The sequence below is a fragment of the Salarias fasciatus genome, chromosome 8 (assembly GCF_902148845.1).
Source record: "Salarias fasciatus chromosome 8, fSalaFa1.1, whole genome shotgun sequence".
Lineage (NCBI taxonomy): Eukaryota > Metazoa > Chordata > Actinopteri > Blenniiformes > Blenniidae > Salarias > Salarias fasciatus.
Genome location: NC_043752.1, coordinates 11,991,891 through 12,016,486, shown reverse-complemented (window position 1 = coordinate 12,016,486; position 24,596 = coordinate 11,991,891). Strand labels below are relative to the sequence as shown.

At 43.6% G+C, this 24,596-nt stretch overlaps 1 protein-coding gene across 1 annotated transcript in view; it reads right to left on the bottom strand.

Moving 5' to 3' along the window:
- The window catches only part of ankfn1b (ankyrin repeat and fibronectin type III domain containing 1b), a 126,549-nt gene that overhangs the window by 92,559 nt on the left and 9,394 nt on the right, over window positions 1-24,596 (bottom strand). The window contains exons 3-4 of the mRNA XM_030098889.1: window positions 5,113-5,312; window positions 1,260-1,510 (exon numbers count right to left, since the gene is read on the bottom strand). Coding sequence (XP_029954749.1) covers window positions 1,260-1,510; window positions 5,113-5,312 — 451 coding nt within the window. The remainder of the gene's footprint in view (window positions 1-1,259; window positions 1,511-5,112; window positions 5,313-24,596) is intronic.

Here is a 24,596-nt window from a genome sequence, read left to right as displayed (position 1 = left end):
AAAAGAATCCACTGAAAAGTAATTTCCCCACTGCACCAAGCAATCAGAAAAGTCATCAGCTTAATATCCTCTTTCCAGCCACATTTAAGACGCCGCTCATCCCCATTCAGACCTTAAACTCTCCCACCAGACTCCCGCTGTCCCGACGCTGGTGTCCTGTTGCACATGTGACACAGGAGAATCAATTACAAAGCCTGCGCTGGTAATGAGGTCTCCAATTACCTGATCCAATGACCGAGGGACAATATCCAGGTCTTCAATCTTTAATGCACATTCACCACTAAGCCCGCTTCTGCTGCGACTGGACCGAATGCAGCAAACATTAAGCCCAAATTAAAAGACAGGCGCACTCGGCAAGGAGGACAAGGAGACGTTTCCCATGAGACACAAGTTTCCGAACCAAAAGAAACAACAAAGTTTTGCATCTGATGTGATCGAAAAAATGATTTGCAGTGGAGGCGTTTGAAGACAAGCAGCATGGGTGACGAAAAAAACCAAAAAAAACACGGAATCTCTCGGCAATGTGCGTGCCACTTGGCTAGCATTGCTGCAGCAGCTATGTGTCAGCTTTCCATATGACAAAGAAACTTAGTACTTAGGACTAAAAATGAACTGAATGACGCATTTTATCCATAAGACTTGAATTATTGAGTTCATCTTTTGAAGCGTGGTCCTCTTTGAACTGCAGGCAGCGAGATCTCAAGACAGCGCTCTCCTCTCCGCCACCTCTAAACGCCGGCGTTTGTGTTGTTTCTGCATCTGTCATGTACTATTTACTGCCTTGTTAGAGTGAGAGAAGAACCGAGTGTCGCAAACAGACTGAAACACATTGACTAAGACACTCGGCCACCTTTGTTGCTTTCAATTTTCCTCCGTCGCTTCAAGGATATTTTGTCAGTATGACAAGTGGGATTTACATGGTAATGTCAGAGGGCTGTAAAACAGACACAGGGCTGGAAGTAGGGCAGATAAAGGCCAATGCAAATTGTATAAATGAATTAAAGATAAGGAGGGGAGAGAGGGAGGGTGGGAGACGGGCAGACAGGGGAGTGCGCGAGTCAAGCTGTCTTCATTTGAGAGCTGCTGTGAATGTCTGCTTGACGGCAGCTTCAGAGCTCGAGCTGCAGCAGCCTTCAATTCGCCTGTAGTTAAGACTGCATGTATGAACATGTGTAAGATGAGACTCTTTTGGACCAAAAAAAAAAAAAAGCAAGCGAAAGGGGCACAAACGGTGTGATTTTGAAAGGAGTGAAACTTACAAACTTCCTCTTCAGCTTCCCTTTGGTGCGGCCGGCTGGCTTGCTCTCCACCGCCGGCCCCGAGCCGTAGTCAGACCCCAGGTCCAGGTGGTCGTCTGCGGACACGCTCTTGCGCAGGTAGGCGGCTCGCGCCCGGAAGTGGGAGAAAGGCGACTGGGAGCGAGGGCGGGCCTCGGTGCCGCTGCCGCCGCCGCCGCCGCGCTCCATCTCATCGCCGCCCTCCATGTCATCCTCCAAACGCCACAGCTCACCTGGGGGAAGAAGACAGACGGGAAGGGAAAGGGGAAATAATGAGATCAGGCTGCTGTCAGGAGGAAAATGAGAGGGACAAGAGAAATAGGAAGGAGATGAGTAGATATATGTGAGTGAGAGCGAGTGGACGGCGCAATTATTGGAAACTCACTCCACAAATTGTAGACTGTCAGCCGGTGATTGCGCCCATAAAGTATCCTTTTAAGGTGATATACTCTACAATCACATTACCGGCACAACAAGACTCTCAGCCCGCCTCCGGAACAACTTGATTATGATTTCACATGCTGCATAAAAACGATGGCTTGTGTAAATTGAAGTGGACAGAAGAGATTTGCTGTGACAGAGATGCTGTGTTGTCGTCGTTTCTTTTTTTTTTTTTTTTTTTTCCAGGTTGAGGCTTAATCGTCGCACAACAGAGATGGATGAGCGCCGTCAGACCGCGGCTGAGCTGCACCGGCTTCCATCACTCTGCATCTGGCGCTCCTCGGACGTCCTGTCAGCGTCTGAGTAACGGCGCTCGCAGGACGGTCAGGCACTGACTGAACCTGATGGCAGCTGGGTGCATTACATCACCTCTGTCCATGGAGAAGATCCAAATAAAACAACTTGATTGACCCATATTTGCAAATGCAAACGATCAACTTAGGTTCTCAAAGTATAAAACATGAAAAGATCATATTTTATATATTACTTAAAAGTTACTTTTTAAACAAAAAGTTACTTTAAAGTAAGAAATGTCCCTTATGCATGTGTGCAGCTACTTTTAAATGAGAACTTTTACTCTGTGATGGATTACCACATCATTCTTGAAAAGGACATAGTACATTTGAAACATGGAAAAGTACACTTTGGATCAGGAATTAGAAATGCTAATCAGAATTATGGAAACTTACATCACATAGCTACACCTAACTGTATGTCTGTCTTCTATTTTCAGTCAGCATGTATGCATTTGATATTTTCACCTTTAAATAACCCCAGTAATATGGCAAGTCTGAGCAAATTCATTTGATAGTGAGTCTATTTCCAAAAGGGCATTTAAAATAATAAAATTTTAGAGTACTGCGTATAGGAGACATCCTTGTTGTTGCATTAGAATGCTTTTTTTTTTGACTAAACCATGAATAATTTAGAGCCAGCTGAAGTAACTCGAACATGCCACACCTGCAAAACAGGCTTCCGTACAAAGCTTCCACAGATTAGTGCCCAAATTTATGCTCAGTCCCAGCATTACCTTGTAGCAACAGTCATTTCAGAAGGTTCTGAACAGCAGGCTGTTGAGGAGTGAGTGAGCTTGTGAATGATCTCCATGAGGGAAATATTCCAGCATCAGTTCCACTGTGTGAGCAGCAGCCAGGGCGCATCTGGCTTCTGAAGCCGAGTCAAACCTCGCTGTAACAAGAAGACTGTCTGTGTGGAGACTGCGAGGCTTCCCCATCACTCATATAAGGTGTTACTTAAATCTGTAAATGAACGGCAGCTGTGTTATTAAACACTTGATTTTTTTTTTTTTTTTAAGTTTATTAAGAGCGGTAGAGAGAGCAGCATCATGGTCGGTGACAGTGGTTGCTTAGCAACAAGGTACCACGTGAGACTGATCCCGCTCCCAATTTGATATTTGCAGCAGAGCAGCAGTCAGACAAAGAGAGGAGGCAGAGAGACGCACCGCCAGACCCGGATCATTAGTCAAGATGTAAAACCTGCGTCAAATGGAAGCGCTCGGCTAAATCGTCCAATCACAGGTGACGATGCTCGGTCCAGAATCCGTCAGACGTGGCAACAAGGAGGATTTAACGGATTAGAGCGCTGAGAGATGCCCCTACAGCAAAGTGGTTTTAATGATGAAATAATGTCAGAGTTCAAACAAGAGAGGCGATGAGACCAGGAATAAATAGCAAGGGAAACAGAAAACGTCTCATTTTGCAGCTGGTGATAAGAGCCTGATCACTGCTGCAGCGCTGAGCTGGTAAACTTCCAAACTTCCGGTTATTTTTGGAGACTTCGTTGTATTTTGAACTACATTGCACCAGGACATAATAGATTAGTATTCAAATTGCTTTTCAGGTTGATCAGATTATGTAAACAATTGTTGAATAAGTGTATATTTTAGAAAGCAGCTGTATTTCTTTGCACCAAAGCAAAGGGAACATTTTCATATTTAATCACTGTATGTGGTCCCTGAAATGAAAGTAACTTCACACTTCTGACTCAAACATACTTCTATTACTGTAACTTGCGACTCTCTTGGCTCAACATGTGACTTCCATTATTTCAGGTCTGTTTGGCGACACTTGGGTGAGCAGAAAAAGGATGTTCTGTTCGAACCTTTCCAGAGCCTGGCTGCAAAGACTGATATATTTTCGAATATAGCTTTAATTAAGCTTTTTAGCAGAACTGACAGCAGCAAGGAGTCAGCAAAATGAGAGAGGCTGTAGCCAAGAGAGAGAGAGAGAGAGAGAGAGAGAGAGGGCAAAAATCAGCCCTTGCTATGTCAGCATCTTTTCCTCACTTAGTCCTGTCACTGATGCTGCCGTTACATTATCAGCACTTTTAAGTGAAACAGAAACAAAAAAAGCGGGTTAAAATGGTTTCCTGTGCACGTCAGAATGTTGTGGAAATCCGCTGGGGTTTATTTGGAATTGATTACCTCCACGGTTGCTGCCTGTTGTCACAGTTTGATTTAGGTTTGCTTCAGGAAGGGAAGTCATTTTAATAAGGTCTTCCTCTTTGTTGTTGACGGCATCATTTCTGTCTCTGCGGAGCTGCGCGTTTCTTTTCTCTCACACTGTACACAGAGGACAGAACGCCGGGTTGGGCTCCTCTGCAAGTTTCTTCTGAATTAAACATCACAAATAAGAACGATAACGCAGCATTTTTCCCCCCCCCTCCCTTACGTCGAAACGAATGCACAGTGACCTTTCACGTGAAACCTTCCTCGAGTATAGATGCTGTCATTCTGAAAAACAAAAAACAAAAAACAAAAAAAAACAAAAAAAAACACTCAGTTCCTCCTGAGGATGAAAGATAACTTCCAGGACTCTCCGTGATGAGTTTCCCCTAACCCAGATAGAGAGCGCCGTTTGATTTCTGCGGTGGAGAGAGAAGCCAGGCTGAGGAGGATAGAGCTCTTTCACACACACACACACACACACGCGCGCGCAAACACACACACACACTTTCTGCCGCTGCTGAGACAGCTGTGTGCTCTCAGTCAGGTGAGGCTAATATCAAAGCAAGTGTGGAAGCTTGAAAGGAAGAGGCAAAAGGATTATGTGTTTTCATACCTGAGAGGAATTTATGCTGAGCTCTGCTGCCCTTTATGTTCCTGTAGCGCCCGAACACGATGCCGTGCTCCCCTCGTAACTAACCAATCAATTTCACTTGACAGCTTAATGCAAAGAAATGCTCTGTGATCAGAGGTCACGGACTGCCATTTAAAGACTAGAAAACAACAATGTTGTTGAGCAACAACACTCAACACAGTTTCAATTTAGCAAAATTAATCAGTTTTAATTAAATATATAAAAAATAAAGGGCATGTAGGAAGTTATTCTACAGTCTGCAGTTAAAGTTTTGGAGAATGAAGAGTGAAGTTTACCTGCTGGGGGCAGAGTGCAGGCCGTCGAGCTGCTGGTGCTGGTGGGGGCGGTGGGGCTGGCGGGGGCGTTCTTCCTGCGTGGAGGACTTCCAGTGATCAGATCGGAGTGGTGGACCCTGGAGACGGTGGGGGACTGGGGGATGCTGGGCAGGGTGCGCGACTTAGCCAGCAGGGGTCTCTGCAGCTTCCTCTCCAGTGACCTGAAAGGACGGCGGGCGTGATGAGCAATTCCCCCGAACAGTGAGAAGAGCCTCGGTTCGAGGACCCGGGTGTCTGCGTATGTGTGTGTATGTGTGTGTGTGCACTCTTGTTTCCTCCCACAGTTCTAAAACATGCACTTGGGGATAATTAGTGACTTGAGATTGAGAGCATCCTGCCTTCACCACTCAAGGAGTCGGAAGCATTTTCATGTTCTCAAGTAGTTTTTACTTTTCCATCCTGAGAGGCACTGAATTAAAAAAAAAAATGTGGTTAACAAACTTGGAAATAATCTTACAAACCCCACAACAGAACGCTTAAAGTCAAAACGAATGAAAATCTAAAGTTATACATATATGAGAATATAATGTGATCATTATCCTGCACAAAATGTGTTCAAAGGAATGGGAAAAAGGAGGGAAAAATCACTGATGGCCAGTCAACCAATCAATGGACAAGCTGTGAAATTTGAACAGGAAACAAGAACAATGCAAAAAAAAAAAAAAAAAGTGGGGCTTTAGGTGTGATGATCTTATGAGTTTATTTACTATAAAAGAATTTAGCCATTCCACGTGCCATCAATCATAAGCGTGCACATGCTGCCAAACACATGCGCCTCACTGTTAATGAGCAACAAGAGGAGCTTCACCAATCGATACTGGAATGACTTCCACCTCGGCATAATCAGGCTGAAGGTCGCGGCGAAGACCCCGACAAGAGATTAATATTACAGCACTCAATAGCAGGCACTCTCCGGTGGGACGCCGATCAATAATCACAATCATTCACACACTCACAATTGGTGACAAGCACCAGCACATTTTTTTAAACAATTACTAGCAGCATAAACAATTACAGAGCCGTTGTGTCTTTCTTTGCGTGTCTTCGATCAGATTCATTCATTCCTGACATCTGCTGCAGGACGTCTGCTCTCCCGATGTGGTTCAGGTTTGGGGGACCTGAGCAGATGAAAACCAGTCGAGGACAAGCGAGCCGAGCTCCTCTGAGCTTTTGAGCGCTGACATTTTCACAGACAGGGTTTAGCCGGGAATTTAGGCTTATATTTACTGGAGACAATAAATGCCGCCGGCTGAAAGACGGAGACGAGACTGACTTTGTCTCATTCTGATGCAATTTTGAAGATGGAGCAAAAGCATCTTTTCCAGATTTTAAAAATGTGCTTTCAAAAGAAGATATCCACTTTCAAATATTGTTAAGTTAGAGTTATTGCGCCAGCGTATTTGCTGGAACGAATGTGAGCCTGTAAGTGAATTTTCCACTATTGATTGGTGATCTCCTTGAGTCTTGCTGCTGCTTCATCAGGGGTTCACAATATTGGATTTTTTTTTTTCGCCGATATCTGATGAGCTGAGTGATTTTTGACTGATTACAGATATATTTCTCCCACTTCACTGCAGGAAGCACTGAATCTCTACTGTAGTAAAATGAATGCTCTTTGATTGCATTCATCATACAGACAGTTTAACATGCATTCAATAAAATTATATGAAAACTGCTGGAATTTAGGTTTCTAAAACATGAGTTACTATTTTCTATAAATAAGGATCTTTTAAATGAATCTATACAGAAATCTAAGAGTGCACATTAATTCATTTCATAACACACACACACACACACAACTTTTACACCGAACTGGAAACATGAGCAATTGACAAATCACTCCACGAGAATCTTTTTATCAAACATCATCAAAATGATGGAATCTCATATCGTTTACAGCCTTTTATCCCCAAACACAATCATATCTAATCCATTAAATCCTTGACTTTCCAAAAAAAAGGATTAATAATCATTCATTACTCATGACTGAACGGAGCAGTTGTCCACATTAAACACTAAATGGCTGTTTTGAACAGCTACTTTGAAACATCTCATTTTGGATATAATTGCTCTTAAGTTAAAATTCCAAGCGTGACGTCTCTGCGAGAGAAATACTTCAGTCCACTTTTTAACTCTCTCAGATGTTTGGCTCAGGATGTGTTTGCAGGCTCGGGGCGATATCGCACTGGGGAGCGATCAGGTAAACCAACAGAAGCCTCTGTGTCAGCACATCCGCTCGTCTGGGAGGCGAAGCGCCGACATCTGCCCAGCGTCAGCCACTGAACTCCGACCTGAGAGAAGCGGTGGGCGCCGGAGCTGAGACACGGACGACCCGGACCGGTCTGATGATGGCGATGGCCAATTTTATGTTGACTATATATCTGGGCAGGGCACATACGCACACACATACAGTCTGGCATAAGATGAATTAACTGTGAGTCCACAAACGCGTGTGCGCAAACGCAATCCCTGGCTTCCCGTCAGCACGTCGCGGCGGGAACACACCAGTCTGAACAGCCGGCCCAGGCCGCGACGACAATTTGGGTTTCACTCATCCAACAAACCTGTTGCTAGGCGACAACAAAAACAAGAGGAGAGGAGAGGAGAGGAGAGGAGAGGAGAGGAGAGGAGAGGAGAGGGGATATTTCTGCTTTTGTTTGATCAAAACAATGTTTGCCCCGAGTTGTAGGCATTAAGTGTGCCACATGTTTTCTGTTGCCAAATTTATTATCTGTCGAGCTGCAGTCAAGGGAAACAGCTCACTTTCTTTGTGCGAGTCCATCTGTGCCCCGGCGTTCTGCGAGAGGAAATAAAATATGACAATGAATAGATTCTGTTTGGGGCTTTTTTTTTTTTTTTTAAGAATGACAGACAATGAGAGGAGAAAGTGGAAGATTTACGAGCTGATGGTGTGATAGCGGCGTGTGAAAATACAGTGTTAAACTGAGATAGCCCTCATGCTCACACATCACAAACACAGACTGCATATGCTTTAAAAGCGCCGCTTCTTTTGTCTCTTTCTGTGCCTGACTCACAATGAAGGGGAACTCAGACAACTTTGCAAAAGCATCTGTTCTCTGTTTAGCTGCGGGCTAAAATATGCTGCGCTCCCACATACACAGGAACACATTTCAGTCCAACAGATGTACAGCAATTTGTTTTAGTGACCCATTTTACTGCCAGAAGTAGCACACCCAAGCCCGGCGTCTGCTCGGCATTGTGCAACTCTTCAAAGGTCTCTCCCGAACCCAGACGCTCGAAACCGTCCCTGAATTCCGAGCGCTGACCTTGACTCAAACCGCCGTGCAGGTTAAGGTCCGACTTTACAGCAACCTGTTAGCGGGGATTTCATGAATGCCGAGCGCCGCTGAAAGCCACTACGATAATGAGAGCTATCTATGGTGCTGAATTGAGTTGTAAGGCACGGAGCAGAGGACAAGCAGCTCGGAAGATTTACCACTAACTGAAACAATTTAAATTACACTTCCGTCTGTGTTATTTTTTTTTCTATAGACTCCTGCTGGTGCACTGGAACAAATGCTGCATTTATTAATGAAATAAACTAATGAATTCAGCACATCTGAAGGCAGTGAAATAGCTCATGGTTACTCATTCATAAACCAGGCATGGCTGCTCAGCACTGAGCCATTCATTAAAATTTCTTATTCAGTATTAATGTGTTCTCGGCACGTTTGAACTTGGATGTGTGTTTTGGGGGTGACGTGCTATTCCATTCCCGTGCTCTTTCTTCTTCTTCTTCTTTTTTCTTTTTTTGTTCAATCATTTTCACTGTCCTTGTCTCTCTTTCTGCAGTTACTTTCTCCAGATAACTCCTAATCACTCCCTTGCATTTCATTTTACTTTACTTCTCATCTTCAACACCCCGCCCCTCCTCCACTCTCTTGAGACGTCGCCTCCTTTGCAAAAACATTTCAGGGTATTAAAAGAAACGCATGAGCCAGAAAACACGGACTGAAAATAGGGGGGGCTGAAAGAAGTGGAGTCAATTTAAACAAAATTTCATCCATGATGCGCACCAGCTGTATGTTATGAGCTGAAAATCAAAGCGCTGTTCATTCATATGAATGAACTCATTGTGGAATGCTGGACTTCATTCATCCATCTTTACTTCACAGGGCTGTTAAGCCAATCTCAGCTGACTCTGGACAAAGGCAGAGCGTATCTAGGATAGGTCAGATTTAGATTGCAATCAACCTCAAATGCATGTTTTTGGACAGGGAGTTCCAGAAGAAAACCCCACGCAATCACAAGGAGAACATGCAAACTCTACACAGAAAATCCCCAAAGTCCAACCTGGAACGTTCTGGCTCTGAGACAGGAGTGGAAACCACAACACCACAGAGTCTTGTCACCACTCATTATGTTTATGTCGGTGACAGGGCACAATTTGTGCCAACTCTCTCCGAAAGACTGCTGAAAGTACTGTTTCTCTCCTTCAGGGAAGGAAAGTGGTGTGTCTGCATGAGTCATTATTCTCAATGCTCCATCAGGAGAAATAAAGGAAGACATTTCGATGCAAATGACGCTTCCCGAACAGAGAGCAGAACAGGCAAAAACAACAGGAATTAGTTCAAAAAACAACGCGCACCTGGACTAAAAGGAAATTTACAAGAAAAAAACAACTGGTGAAACTGAGAACAAACAACGACCGTTCAAAACCAGGGTATTTTCTACATTTTGCAATGAAAATTCAGGGAAATTGAGCCATTTTATCGAAGTCTGATCCTTTAATCATAAAACACTGACATTTTCATTTTGAGAGCACTTCATGTTACCTTGTGTTGGTTAAGAAATAGTTCAAACCTAAACTGCAGTCAGAAATCCTCAACTCAGCCAAGACTGTTTAACTGCAACACATATTCAGTTCTGGGTCTCCAAACTGCTCGGTCCTGAGTTAATACAGTTGATTTTGGTTTTAATTTTTACACAATGCACGGTCAAGCTGCTGGAGAGGAAATTTTAGCTCAGGGGTCGGATGTTTGACACCCCTGCTCTAAGCTGATGACTGCTTTTGGAATTTCTCTCGGCTCGTATCAATTGGAGGCGGAGGGAGATGGAGGTCAGTCCCACCCATTCAACACTAACAAGCCTCTCTGGCCCCAGCTTTTGGTGAAGTAAGAGTACGGGGAGAGCAATACAAGAGAACGAATAAAGTTGGGGAGAGATGGAGGGGCGACGGTATGGGGTGGCTTATGGGAGGAGAGAGAGACAGTGAGTGGGAGAAACACAAACAGAGACTATAGGGACGAGCGATGCTCTGAGAGGAATCTGAGAGGTGTGATTTTTTTTTTCTTTGTACCAGATGTCCATGCACGTTCACACTTGTGCTGAGAGTAAATGACAGGAGGTCTGATGGACGCTAAGGCTGAAGTAGTAGCAGCGGCGGGGGTTCTTTACGCGAGCATCCTGGTTTGTATTCTTATCCAGGTTACATATGAGAAAAACCTCATTCAGACTGAGAACTGTGTGGGATTCAATTTTAGGAAGGAAAAGCGACGCAGCACACATCAAACGTAGTTCTGTTGCTTTGTTTTTCATGAGGGAGTTTTTCTCAAGAGCAATGGAGGTGTTTTACCTTTGTTGATCAAAAAATAGTTCCAGCAGTCAGTGAAATTTTAACAAACGCCTGAGAAAATGTCTTTGCCATGTTATTATGCTTGCATATTTAGCTTAAGTCACACACACACAAAAAAAATTACAATTAAAATAATTTAATACCGTCTGTCTCCTTGAACAGAGGTGACAAATGCGGCCGACTGAGGACAGCAGGACAGAGGAGATTAAATATGATGCTGATCACATCGTGATGTTGCTGCTCAGGGTGAATCTACCAATGTTAAGGTTGCCTTTAAATCACCGTAAAAGCTGAGTGACCGTCTTTTTTTGCCTTGACACCTGCTGACGATTTGCCCTTGAGGAGGATCCTCGACCAAACTCCTGATTTCACTTTCGGTGGAGCCGAGTGATTACCAGTGTAAAGTTGTGTGTGATGCAGGGGAGCTCTCAGCGTGGACGAGTGTGGCAGAATGATACATGTGAGGCAGGGAAGACGGCGTGCATCAGGTCGACATGCCCACAGAGACTCCGTCTCTCCATCTTCTTCCTCTCTATGTGCAGCATATTGACTTCATCCTCATCGTTTGTATCTATAGAAGAAGGATCTGTGCACAACTGTGCGTCAGCGGGAAGGATCTACAGCTACATGTCTGTCAACAAACATCCTCTGCACCTCCACACTTATGTAACACTATGCATGCTCGCACATGCATGAAAACATATGCTTACACACACACACACACACAAACAAGTACAGAAACACCTGTAAGCTTGACAGTGATGTCTGTGTCCAGACGCACGCTATCTAACAACATTACTAACAATACCTGTCTGTTGTGGGTAAATATATTCTGTGCATGTCAACAGCTGTTCAATTCTGATCAAAGTCCAGAGATGCAACTGTGTGGACAATGAGGAGCGACAACAACAATCCCCTCAGGAATCAGCTGGTGCACTTGTTCGGTCTGTGGCTCAGACGAATCCACAGTGTTTACAGTCGCGGAGACGGACGCACAGACAGGCATACCTGTGCACAGACACAGACACACATGCAGATAGTACACACAGGTTACCTGGCCTCTGCCACAGTGCAGCAGTAACTGCCGCTGCGCCGCGAGCTCCTGCCCACCCGAAGCTCCTCTCGAGACTTACGCCGATTAAAGTAGTCTGTGAGTTTACCAAAACTCGCCATTTTTTTCCCCCCTCTTCCTGCTCACCTCCTCCTACCTATTTTCCTTTTGCCTTTTGATCCTTAAAAAAAAAAAAAAAAAGAAAAAAGATAACTGTGGTTTTGCTCGGCAGAGCGTCTTGGCACAAAACCTCCTGACTTCCTGCCTGCCTCCTCTACTTCTACCTGGCTTCAGTGGCACGATTCGGCATCAGCTGCAGGTGCGAGTCTCCCGCTGCTCCCTCATCCTCTCCTGCACAACATTTAACGTGCAGATGAGCCAACCAAAGCCCACTATGCCTCCCTCTCTCTCCCTCTCTCTCTCTCTCTCTCTCTCTCCCCTTTTTCGATCGTTTGCCGCTGCGCACAGAGCGCATACACTGACTCTCTCAAAATAGTAACGTTTGTAACTGCCTACCAATCGACACAGCAAGAGCAGTGCCCCCCCCAATGGAGAGCAGACAAGAAGGACGAGAGCAGAGAGAGAGAGAGAGAGAGAGAGAGAGAGAGAGAGAGAGAGAGAGAGAGAGAGAGAGAGAGAGAGAGAGAGAGAGAGAGAGATGGTAGCTCAGTGTCAGTGCTCCTGTATGCCGGAGGAAGCTGAGCTGGTGGGAGAATATGAGCTGCTATGATGCTCATACCTAAGCCCACCCCCCTCTTTTTCCTCTCTGTTTTTGTAGTGCATATTGTGTATGTGTGTGTGTGTGTGTTGCCCACCAGCCTGCTCTCTCTCCCTCTCTCTCTCTCCCTCTCTCTCTCTCTTTCCGTGTCACGGTTGAATTCTTTCACACGACCATTCGACTCTTGGCGGGCACACACAACCTTCGATCAAAGCTGGCGAGCAGGTGGCAGTGGTCTGGCATTGTGTGAATCACTATCTTTGTCTCCTTTTTTCATTTATTCCCTCCTCTCCCTCTCTCTCTCTCTCTCTCTGTCACACAAACACACACATATGCATTCGACCTCAAGTACACCTGCTCCACCGTCATAACTTTGCCCACTTGTTTGTCTCTGTATTTACTCCTACCGAGCCGACTTTGTAATTCAATCAGTAAACGCGGCGCGGGCAGCGAGCCTCGCGAGGAAACACCAGCAAACGGCGGCGTGGATTCATCCGAGGGGGGACAGAGAAGGAGGGATGGAGGTGAAGAACATGAGAAAGGAGGAAACGGAGGGATAAAGGGAGGGCTCTTTGTGAAGTGCTCATTAGTGAGTGAGTGTGTGAGTATGTGTGTGTGTGTGTGTGTGTGTGTACGTCTGCCTCCCACACATCCAGACAGCTACACACAGACACTTCTGCCGATTCACTTTCTCGCTCTCACTATGTTTTTTCATTCTCCTTTCAAAATAGGTGATTGTGTCTTCCTCTTTCTCTCTCTCCGCATCCACCGTCAGAATCTCCCTGTTGCATCCTCCATTTACTTCCCCGTCCCCTCCAGCCGTCTCCTTTCCCTCCCTTTCATCTGTCTGCCACCACATGCCTTCCCATTTCTATACCTCTCATTCTGCTTTTCTTCTCCTCTCACATAAGATTCTTCCACTTCTTTTCTCTCATTAAACAGCCAGAGGGCAATGTGGGAATCATTTTAAAGCTAATCTCTCACACTGCCGGACTGGTAATGGTTGTGCACTATTATTGGTCTGCGCCTTTACAGATATCACACGCGAAGATCAAGGGGCAGAAAGGATATTTTAATACAAGTAACAGATCGTCATTTCAGCACAGGTGGAAAGCAAACCATGTCTGTCATCTGAAACCTTTTTCCCGATCAAATTTTGCCCTTGTGATGCATGTCTGTAAGCGTCGCCACTGGGGCTGCAAACCAACAAGTATTTTCATTATAGATGAATATGCAGATTATTTTCTCCATTAACCGCCTGGCCTGTAAAATGTTAATTGACTCTCTGTCAAATGATTACTCAATTATCAGACCAACAAAGCATGAATTTAAAGGTGTAGGGTGGTGGTTTTTTCTGTTCTTTTCTGAATAGTTGCCATGCAACTGCCCATGTTTGGTGTGCTTAACGAAAAGTTGGGATAATACTGTCAATAATGAAACCAACTAAATATCACATGACTTCTCTTGCATTTTCAGAAGATAACAATGCCCAGTCATGTGAGAATTTGATGGTGAAAGCTTGATATTTGATCCAATGAGGGGATCAGATGGATGAGTATTTTTGTGGACATACAGGAGTATTTTTCTTGTCCCTGAGGAAGAGGAGGAGTCCCTGCGAGTCAATACAAAGATCGCTGTGAGTGATCTCCTTCATCCTGTAATGAAATGTTTCGACCCCGAGCGTTTTCTGCAAATGACACTGTCCCAATCCGTCAAGCACTGAACGACTTGATGAGCACAGAACCTGCATGGAACCACATGTCAGACAGGCTGATGTTTAATTAGGGACAATTAAAATGTTTGGCTTTTTTTCTCATTCTCCTCATACCTATGAATCAAGATGAAAAAGAACTTCCCGCGCTCACTGGCATATTGTGAAGTGACAGGTACCGCTGAGGAGTGAGAACACACACTGTTAACAAATTGAGCAGCAGCTCATATTCCCAAAATGAAGACAGAGACACGAGAGTATCTGCTGTCGGATCCATGATGAGCCTTTCTTAATGTTGGGCACCAGTAAATCCAGGTAAAATTGTTCAGAGACGGTCCTGTGGCAGCCCATGTGTTCATGTGTTCATGTCTCTTTAAGCTGGGTTGAAAATAGAACCCTATTCATCAGTTTTGTCCATCTTCTATAGATCCCTGTGATTCACTCCCACTGTTAATGGATCTTCAAGGTGGCAAAGCAGCGTTGTGTGAAAGGCCTCTACTGTAAATGACCAAATACATTAAGAAAGGTCCAGATACACATTTTAAGAAAACATGAATAATACATATCTACTGAAACATGCAGAGAACCAGTAAAGTACTGCTTTCTTTCCTGGAGTCCCCCCCCCATCCCAGATTCCCTCTGTGGACCCTCTTTTCCAAGCTTTGATTTGGAAAATATTACAGTGAAGAAAAACACTGGGAGACAGACCAACCTCATAAAGATCACAACAAGCTGGAGCCTTCAAAAAAGTAAAAAAAAAAAAAAAAAATTCTAAGATGTTATTAACTGATAGGTAACTCCAGTGTCCCTTTGCTTAGTAAAAAGATGAGAACGCTTGATTTATCTTTGTACGAAACTGAAGAAAAATAAGTCCAACTTCAAATTCATTTCATTTCCAACAACGCTTCTTTCTGCAAGATGAAGGCAAATGTCCAGGAACCAGTTTGTCCATGTTCACAGCTTGTACTTTCTCATTGGAATATTGTAGCATCCAAAGACGCATCGAAATAACTTGGTTTTATTCGCCCTTCCAAATCTGCTGATGGGCCTGAAATCCTCTCCGCCGCAGTGTTTTTCTTCGGGCCAACAAAAATCTGTCACTTTTCTGTATCTACGATTTCTCTAGATTATTTTATGAATTCACCCTCGCAGAATCACTCTTGAAGCAGACGTAATAATATCCAGCTTTTACTACTGAATGAAATGAAGTTTTGTTTTGGCCCGGGAGCCACTGGAAATCATTGCAGGTTTGGCCCCAAAACACACCCCTTGTGTTTTACTGCCAAACACAGACGCAGTGCGGCGAGATTAAAAAAACAAACAAAAAAATCCCCCCAATATTAATATTGCTTTTGTTAATCAAGATCTCACTCGGCAAAGAAAATAAACAATCTCCAAAAAGCTGCGTTGAAATCTGAATGTTTGCACAACAGGATTTGAATTAGTGCAAGTCGAGCAATTTGTCTCAGCAACACTGTGGCGGAGTGAGATTTTGGCAACCCGCAGAGAGTGTGTCTATGTGCTGGTGTGTGTGTGTGTGTCTGTGTGCGTGTGTGTGTTTTCGGCTTTGTGATCCCACGCTGCAGTTAATGTTGTGTGAAAGGTGTGGGCTGTGTGTGTGTGTGTGTGTGTGTGTGTGTGTGTGTGTGTGTGTGTGTGTGTTTGCAGGTTCCTGTGCTAACGAGTTCAACCTATCGATTGGCCTCGTCTGTCTTCCTCTTCTCTCTCTGTCACCCCCTGCTTCTGCGTCATGATTTGCATGATCACCCCCTCCCTCCCTCCCCACACACACACACACACACACACACACACACACACACACACACACACACACCCCACTCCCGCGTTCGTCCGCCCATTGATCTGAGAAGCAGCATGGAATGACCACTATTTTTAAGCCAAGCCACTTGGAGGGGAACAGAAAACACTTGACACAACTGATGAAAATAAAACAGATAGACGTGGTGTAATAAATGAGTACTAAAGCTTCAATATTCTTCATTTTTAATTTTTCTTTCTCATTAGATCAACTATTTGCAAAAACCTTTATGGACGAGGGTCCAAAACGTCTGGTCTTCTCAAACCACATCCTGTACATGTATTGTAGCACTCAGGTGCTTTCCTGGAAATGTATTAACAGAAAAGGAAAAAAAAAAAAAAACTTCATGGTTTGCACTGTTATTGAGGAACATCAAATCAATTGTGAATGCTCTCCTTTTTTTTCTTTTTTTTGTTCAGTGACGCAGAAAAATAACAAGCTCTGGCACAACGTTTACCATAATTACAAGAGAGTCAGTCATTACTTTTAGAAAGCAGATATGCAAAGAGCCTAATTAACCGTTTAAAATCTATATATTCTTGATTTTTTTTTTTTCAAATGCTTCTATAAATATTGCATTTTTTGGGAAGGGAAATACTCTTTGGCACTTATTAGATGGGAAAATAAAATGAGGACGAACGCCTTGGATACAGTAGCTTTACAGGGAAAAAGAGCTGAAGTCAAGAAGACAGCTAAAGCGAGGACTCAGAGGACTGACGGAGGCAGTGGAAGAAAGTGAATCTTTACCTAAAAAAAAAAAAAAAAAAAAGGATGCAGCAATGGAGCGCACTCCGAGCCTCTGAGGGGAATTTACCACCGAGCCGAAGAAGAGCCGAGCTCAAAATATTGACAGCTTTAGTCTGTATTCGGGCCTAAAATGGTTTTGGCTGATGAATAAATCATATGCTGCTATTTTTCAGGGCTATTTTCATTCAAACAAAAAAGAAAACAAAAAAAAAATGCTCGCTTTGGCAACATCCATTTGGGAACACAATACTTGGCTTGTGGAAGTTGCTTTCCATGAAACAAAAAAAAAAAAAGATGGAGATGAGGTAATCTGGGGCTTCTAATTATAAATGCAGACGAGTGACAGAGTGAAGAAAAACCCCGCATCCGCTGGCAGAGTGGCGCTCCGGGGACGGCGTGCCGCCGTGATTCGGTTCCCTTTGAGCTCTGACAGAGAGAAGGGACTCTATAAATCAATACAAAGTTGGTGTGAGTGATCACCTTTACCCCGTGATGAGGCGCTCCCGTCCCAGTGGGAGGGGCCTCTGTAAGGACAACAATGTCACAAATCACTGGGCGTGAAGGGTCACTGAAAATAAAGTGCTCGGCCATCTCAGTCAATGCAGCTAAACCCAGTTGAACTCCTGTGGGAGAGCTGGGCTTCTGAGATTTTACACAAACGCTTCATTTTGGATGTTTTTATCTCAATAGTTCATCTGAAATATTGATTTGCTGCAGGGTGGTTCTCGTCATGTTTCTGTCTGTCGCTTCACTTTGTTTCAATGACTTTCCGTTAAGTTTGCGTCGGATCACCTCATGCAGGGTTTGATTGCCTGGAGGGCCGCATCCTTCTGTCTAATTATTCCCACCGTTGGGAGGGATCCAATGTTTCTCTCTGCGGGGTGATTGAAGCCACGTCACCAGCAGACGAGACAAAACACATTAACAGAATGCGTTTAAAAATTGAAGGGAAGCTGTCGCCTGTTTTGAATTGAGAGTGAAAGTTGTGTAAAAAATAAAAATGAAAAAACTCAAAACTCACATCATTCGCTGCTCAGGACAGACACCAGTTCGGCCCATTCAGGATGACACTGAGCTGAATGTGGAGCCTGGACTTAAACGTGTTTGACGCCCCTGACTAATATATCCATGACAAATGTTGCAGCGCTGCAGAAAACACATGACCTTACAGCTCTTGAGTTACCAGCTGTTACTTCAGCAGCATTCAAAACAGGGCACAGCTGCCAGGAGCTGAAGAGGATCTTCTAGTGGCTTTCTAAAGTGTTTCGCCATTCTGCTCGGTGCGCTCTGCCGGATGGTGGCATTTTTTACACAGCGCGATTCATGGGATCCTCGTTCTGGGTTATGATGCACCAAATGTTGTCTGCGTCGGGACAGCTGTTGGATGTGTGTTTATGTGATTGTCCAGCTCTCTGTGAGACCCGTCCTGGGTGTCCCCTGCCTTCACACCCTCGTCAGCTGGGATTAGTTGTAGCAGCCTGCAACTTTATGTTAGATAAAGCAATATTAAAGATGGATGGAAGGGACAACAGGCTTTTTATAGGCGTATCTCTGTCATTACCCTTCTTTAGAAATGTTACTTTCAACATCTAATATGTTGTTTTTGTCCAACTGTGAGTAAAACTGTGCATCAAACAGAATTGCAACTTGTTGAATTTATATTCTACACTGAATTTTGCATGATTAAAAAATTAAAGAGGGCACAGGTAGTCGTGATTATGAAATCAGTGTTTTCTCATTGCACACCTGAGTCACACTAAACATTCACAGATCGCTCGTCAGCCGGCACCTTGATACGCTGTTCCACATTAAAACCTTCATCTGACAAGAGAGAAAACAGCCTGGGAGAGAAAGTGAGAGACGGTTTTAAAAAAAGCTGCTTCCTGTAATTACTGTGGCGGCGCTCGGCGGCGGCTTTCCCTACAGGGATCAGTCAGACTACACCATTCACGAGACCCACCGACTGGAGCTAAGTTATTCACTGCGAAATGAACCCCGTAATTTTGGAGCACACTGGAGTAATCTTTGATATCCGCATGGAATGATAAGGACCCCGTGGACACACACACACACACACACACACACACACACACACACACACACACACGGAGGATGAAGACCGCCACCGTCTTTATGACTCATCGGCAAGAGGCTCAGCAAACCCCCCGCCATAATAATGCCTGTGTGTGTGTGTGTGTGCGTCTGTGCACGTGCATGTGAGCGTGCACGTGTCTGAGTAAGATCCAGCGGTGACGTCCCCGCCTCCAGTCGCGCTGTGAAAAAGTCATCACCCACTTGAGCTCTCGTTTCTCCTTTCCCGTGTTATTTCATCTCTGAACCTCAGCTCCACCTCTTTGTCAAAGCCTATTTTTATCATTTCTCTCATTTCCTCAGTTCCTCCTCCATCAGTTCCCTCTATCTGGGAGCCGTACCCATTGAGAAATTGCGCATATTGTGCAGCAATTTGAAAGCGTAACTTAATGGGTTAGGGCCCCATTCAGTAAGCAAACACTGAAATTCAACCATTTCCAGCAGATTGTTTTTGGATAAATAAGATCTAAAGCCTTCAAAGCCCTCATTTCAACGCTCCTGTTTAGATGTGATGACGTACAGCAACTGAAAAACTTTCCCAACATTTCAGCTCATGTTTAGACGTCTTGTATTCCCTCTGAAAAATGTTTTTGATACAAACGGCTGAAAGTAAGAGTTGCTCTGACACCGTGCACTCAGAAGATGACAGACTGAGATCAACAGGAATATTTGGCTCGTCAGAGCAGAGAGAGTGAGAAGAGAGTTTCAAAATGAATGGCTTGCACACTGTTCGGCATGGCTTCAAACTCCAACTTAAATCACAGTCGGAAGATAAACACACTCAATAATTTGACTAAACACAATAGTCGGACACATTCCAGGCTGATCCAGCTTTCGTGACCATGTTTGCACAGCAGCTCAACATTTCAGCCCGTTTTTACTCAAATTTACAGAGGATCTGTAAGAATTACTGACATGTGTGCATGTGTGATGCACTGTGTATACAGCTGTAGGGGTGATCAGAGAGGCACAGACAGCAGCTGGGAAGCGCACGTTCAACACTGACAAACTACGTATGTTCCGTGCAAAATGGGACAAACTTCAGGGATGCAAAGTCTCTGCCTGTCACATCCAGACATCTGTGCTTGTCGGCGTGTGTGAAAATCTGTGTTCAAAAGACAGGAGGGATCACTTATTTATAAAGCTAATAAGAAACGTGTCATACACAAGCCAACGCAGAACGCTTCTGTCCTGCTTGTTTCAGCACTTCCCCTCTGGTTGACTGTATTTATTAACTCCTTTGTTAGCTTTTGGTGTGTCTTGATTCTGTTTATTTCTATTTTCATCACAGTAATGTTAATTGATAGCGAGGATTTCAAAATATTTTCTTCCAACACCAAACTTTCTTTCGTTTTCTGTAGCTTTTGATTCTTGTTTTGAGTTTGTGGAGTCCACAGCTTGTAAAAAAAAAAAAAAAAAACCTAACTGAGGTGACGGCCATGAGGAGGAGGTGTCATATGCTGGTAAATTGCCAAAATGACATCTTTCCTCAAACTTCACTCCTCCAATCCACCAGAGTCAAGAGCACATAAAAGCTGTCTAGTATTGACGAGGAGGACTTAGCAACTTTTCATGGGTGCCATTTAAAAAAAAAAGAAAAAGATTGTCTAACTGTATGAGATTCATTACCAAGAATTCTTGTCACATCAAAAAAAATAATGTACCAAGAACATTGTCCTTACTTTTGAACACAGTTTATAGTTTATGAGATAAGCTTAGTAAAAGTGTATAAATGTTGAGAGTCTAGTTTCCAAACCTGAAGAAGAAATAAGTTCAGGCTCCATCTATCCATAACTTTTTAATGATGGCTTCACCAAGAGACAAAGAACATTCTTCAGGATGATTTATCTCTCCTTTTTGGAAAAATGCCCTCAGAGAGAGGAGGCAAACATAATTTTGAAATACAAGAGCTTCTGAAGGTGAAGCTTCTCACCTCTTGAGCAGGACACTGAGGCACATCTCTGAACCCTGGTATTCATGTATTCCTGCTGTATTTTTTAATGATAAAAGGCTCCACTTACCAGTGTTTATCAGTGAGTTATCCTCCTGCTAAAAAGGGGGTTTGTTCATTCACAAGGATCAAAACAAAGCCAGAATAAAATGTAATATCTTTATTTAATGAACTAAATATAATAGAAATTTGCCACTTTGCTGATATACTGTTACGTGATGTGATAACGTGCACAAAAACAAGCCTGGTAAATGCTGGCTTCTTGAAGTGTCTGGGCTTCCTCTCCACTGAGGTGCTTTTCTGAATAAACACATAAAAATCCTCTGCAGCGTGTCTGGACGGCGTCTTTGTGCCGGGGATGTCTGAGCTGCACATTTAGCTGCAGAGCGAGCGCTCCGTCTGCTCGCAGGTGTTCAAGGGCATTTGTGAATGTCAGTTATTTCTGTTTTTGGAAAAAAAAAAAAAAAAGAAACTCAAGGCTTATTTACAATGATTGGATTTATGAGTGTGAAATTGAAAAAAAAAAAAAAATGGACCACATATCAAAAAATAACCTTCGGGCGGTGATTTCATTTATCAAAAGCTGAGGAAGTAAGCTAAATTCAGAGTTGTTATCCTGGAAACCTTACTGTCACTCAGAAGAACAACCATTTTCTTTAAATATACAGGTTTCTGAATGCATAAAATTGAGCATATTTTTTTCTAATATGAATTGCTGAAATTAATGAGTACATAATAAGGTTGGATGCAGAAATCCTTAGGAATCTGAAATCTACAAAAGCTCAAGCAGATGATGTGTTTTGGGATCTGCACATCCAGATAGCAGGGAGCTGGTTTTTTATTGATTATTTCCATCTCATGCAGCAGGCCAGTTCCTGCCAGCTGCATTTCCAGATCAGGCCAGTTAGTAGGTTTTGTTGCTTATGACTTTTTTTTTTCCTGAAATTAGCATAAAATCTGTATTTCAAACAGACAGGGGTCAAAATAAGGTCCGGGAAAGCTTCACGGTCACCTAACAACTCCAAAATACATATATATGCACTGTAGTGTAAAGCAACACTCTTCCAAAGTAACTGAGAATGCTATGCCTGATGGGCCTGGAAATAGAAACGTTCCTTCTTTTTGTATTTCACAACCTCTTCACCCCTCTCACCATCGCCGAAGCGCCCCGTCCCTCCCTCTCTCCCTGCATTTTGCCAGTCATACACACTGAAATTTAGAGGATTTCTGGTACTGAAGGCTGGTCTGAATAAAAGATGAAGCTACGTAAGCACAGGCTGCTGTTAAACCACTGAGAGAACGTTGAAACAAAATCATTAAAGCTCAAAAATGAGGAGATAAAATGGTACTGTGATGAAAAAAAAGTATTGCAGCAAGTCAGTCTAGAACAGTAGAGACACATCAGGTTCAAGTCACGGTGGAGTCGCTGCCTTTGAGCACACGCTGGATTTCATACAGGTCGGATCGTCTATCTGCAAATAACCAGGGGGATTGAGCCATGTCGCAAAATATGTGTCTGGATCATTATTCCATTCCTCCACCTTCCTTCTTTCATGCTTTATCCAACATTATGTTGCCACAGTCTGGACCGGATCCCAGTCCAATGTGTATATTTTTGAAAAGTGCCCATAATACGAGTGTGTGATCAGATTTACATACATTTACACACATATACACATCACATCCTTTTCTGATGGGCGCTGACCATTGTTTCCGTTCCGGGTTGTGCGCGGTGTCAAGCTGCCCGCCCTCCATGATTCATTATGTAACGGTTTGTTAAGATTCAAACTGCGCAGGGTGCCATTCATCACTGTCGTCATTGTCCTGGGAGTGATTAGACGGCTGCTGTTGTATCTATTTTCATGCGTGTGTGTGTGTGTGTAAGTGGACGGTTCAATGGGAGACGAGGGCGCCGCCTGCGATGGCCGCAACACAATCACACAATCAGAATAACTTGTGTAAGAGGGCTGTTGCGCAACGCTCTGATGCTTGTTACATGCGTGTACACATCAAAAGATGTAAGAACAAGAAAGGCATGGCAGAAAAAGGGAAAAAAACGCCAATAACAGAGATCAAGGTTCAGTCTGAAAGAGTGCGCACATGTGAGTGTTCGCACAAGCATTTGACAGCGTGTTGAGATGGCGTCGATCTGAAGACGCGGACGTGAGACCTTCCAGCTATGTTGTTCGTACGGTCCTGGAGATTCAGACGCTGTCAGTCACTCAGGAAGGCTGCGGTGCACAAACACATTCCCTAAGAGGCCGCGATAATCTGTCTTCCCACTCTGAAATGCATGCAACACACTTGCACTGCGTGAAGGCATCGTGACAAACCGCATAAACAGGCGACTCCTGGACTCGCTTGAAGCATAGATCACACAAACAAACAAGTTGTTTTGGTTTTGTTTGGCAACTGCTTTTTTCGGTGAAACATCTTTATGGTCTCACTGCAGGAGACAGTATTTAAATAACAAATCAGGACACTAACAACTATAAAATATAGATTTTAAAAACAATTCACATAACTTGGAGCAGCGTAAAGGCCACGATCATCAGCGGCGGCTTGTTTGTTCAGCTTTCTCTGTCTGACAGCTCGACCCAAAACGACCCAATTAAAGCGGGTGTTACCTTCTCTCAGTGACAGGCAGGACCTTCTCCAGCTAATCGCAGTGAAGATTAAGAAATTAGCATCTTAAGTGTATTTATTCATTTATTCATTGATTTATTTATGTATTTAATTGACAAAAGAAAAGAAAACGAAAACAATTTGATAGAATACAAAACAACGGCATTACGAACAAAACAAAACAGAATTTTCCAAGAATTCTGGAAGGCCGTCATGTTTCAGGTCCCTTGACTTCCATGGACTTTAATATTTGCATTTTCAGACAGTCACCCTCACAGGATGGCTCGGATCCTCATACTTATGTAATTTTTGCACACTGACAGGTCATTCCGTGGCAAAAAGTCCCTTAACAGCCTGAAAATGGCCCCAAGAAAAAGCTCAGACTTAAAATTCTTCACTCTCGATTCCTTATCAGATTGCTGGAAGCTTTGCTTTCATTGGGAGTAACTCAATCCACGTGAAAAGGAGGCGGTAAATTTACACTGGCTGGTCATTCCAGACAAATGATTCTAATGTGAGCGAGGACAAAGAGGGTGGGGGGTGTGTGTGTGTGGGGGGGATTTATGAGCTATTAAGCAATTACAAACACACTGATACACTATCCGCAATCCAGTTCTTTGCTTTTCAAGACATTAGCTGCAGTTACACTTTTAATGAAGCTTCTTAATGGTAATAAGACAACATTAAAACACTCTTCTATTGAAACAAATATTTTCTGAGACACTATAAAATTTTAAACACACTGTTGATTTTCATTGTATTGTATGAAAGGGCTTCATAAGAAGCGGTAGTATGAGTGGTTCAATATGGGTTGTGTTTAAAGCCTCCAGGTGTCTAATCTGTCATCTACCATCTCTTTCTAACATGTGTGTATCAAGCTACGTGTGCATGTTGCTATGGTTGTGAGTATAATTTACAAGAATTAGGTGCATGTGGCGGTAATGAAGCTGAGAAAAGAAGCAGGATTAAACAAATACATGGATTATTTTGTGTAATTATTTACTTTATGACTGTGTTTTTATTTTAATCAAGGCAAACCAAAGCCAAAAACACATAATACTACAAAATTCTGACAATTCAATATTTGATTTGGCCCCGAAACAAGATTTGTAACATGCATCCAGCATGAATTCAGA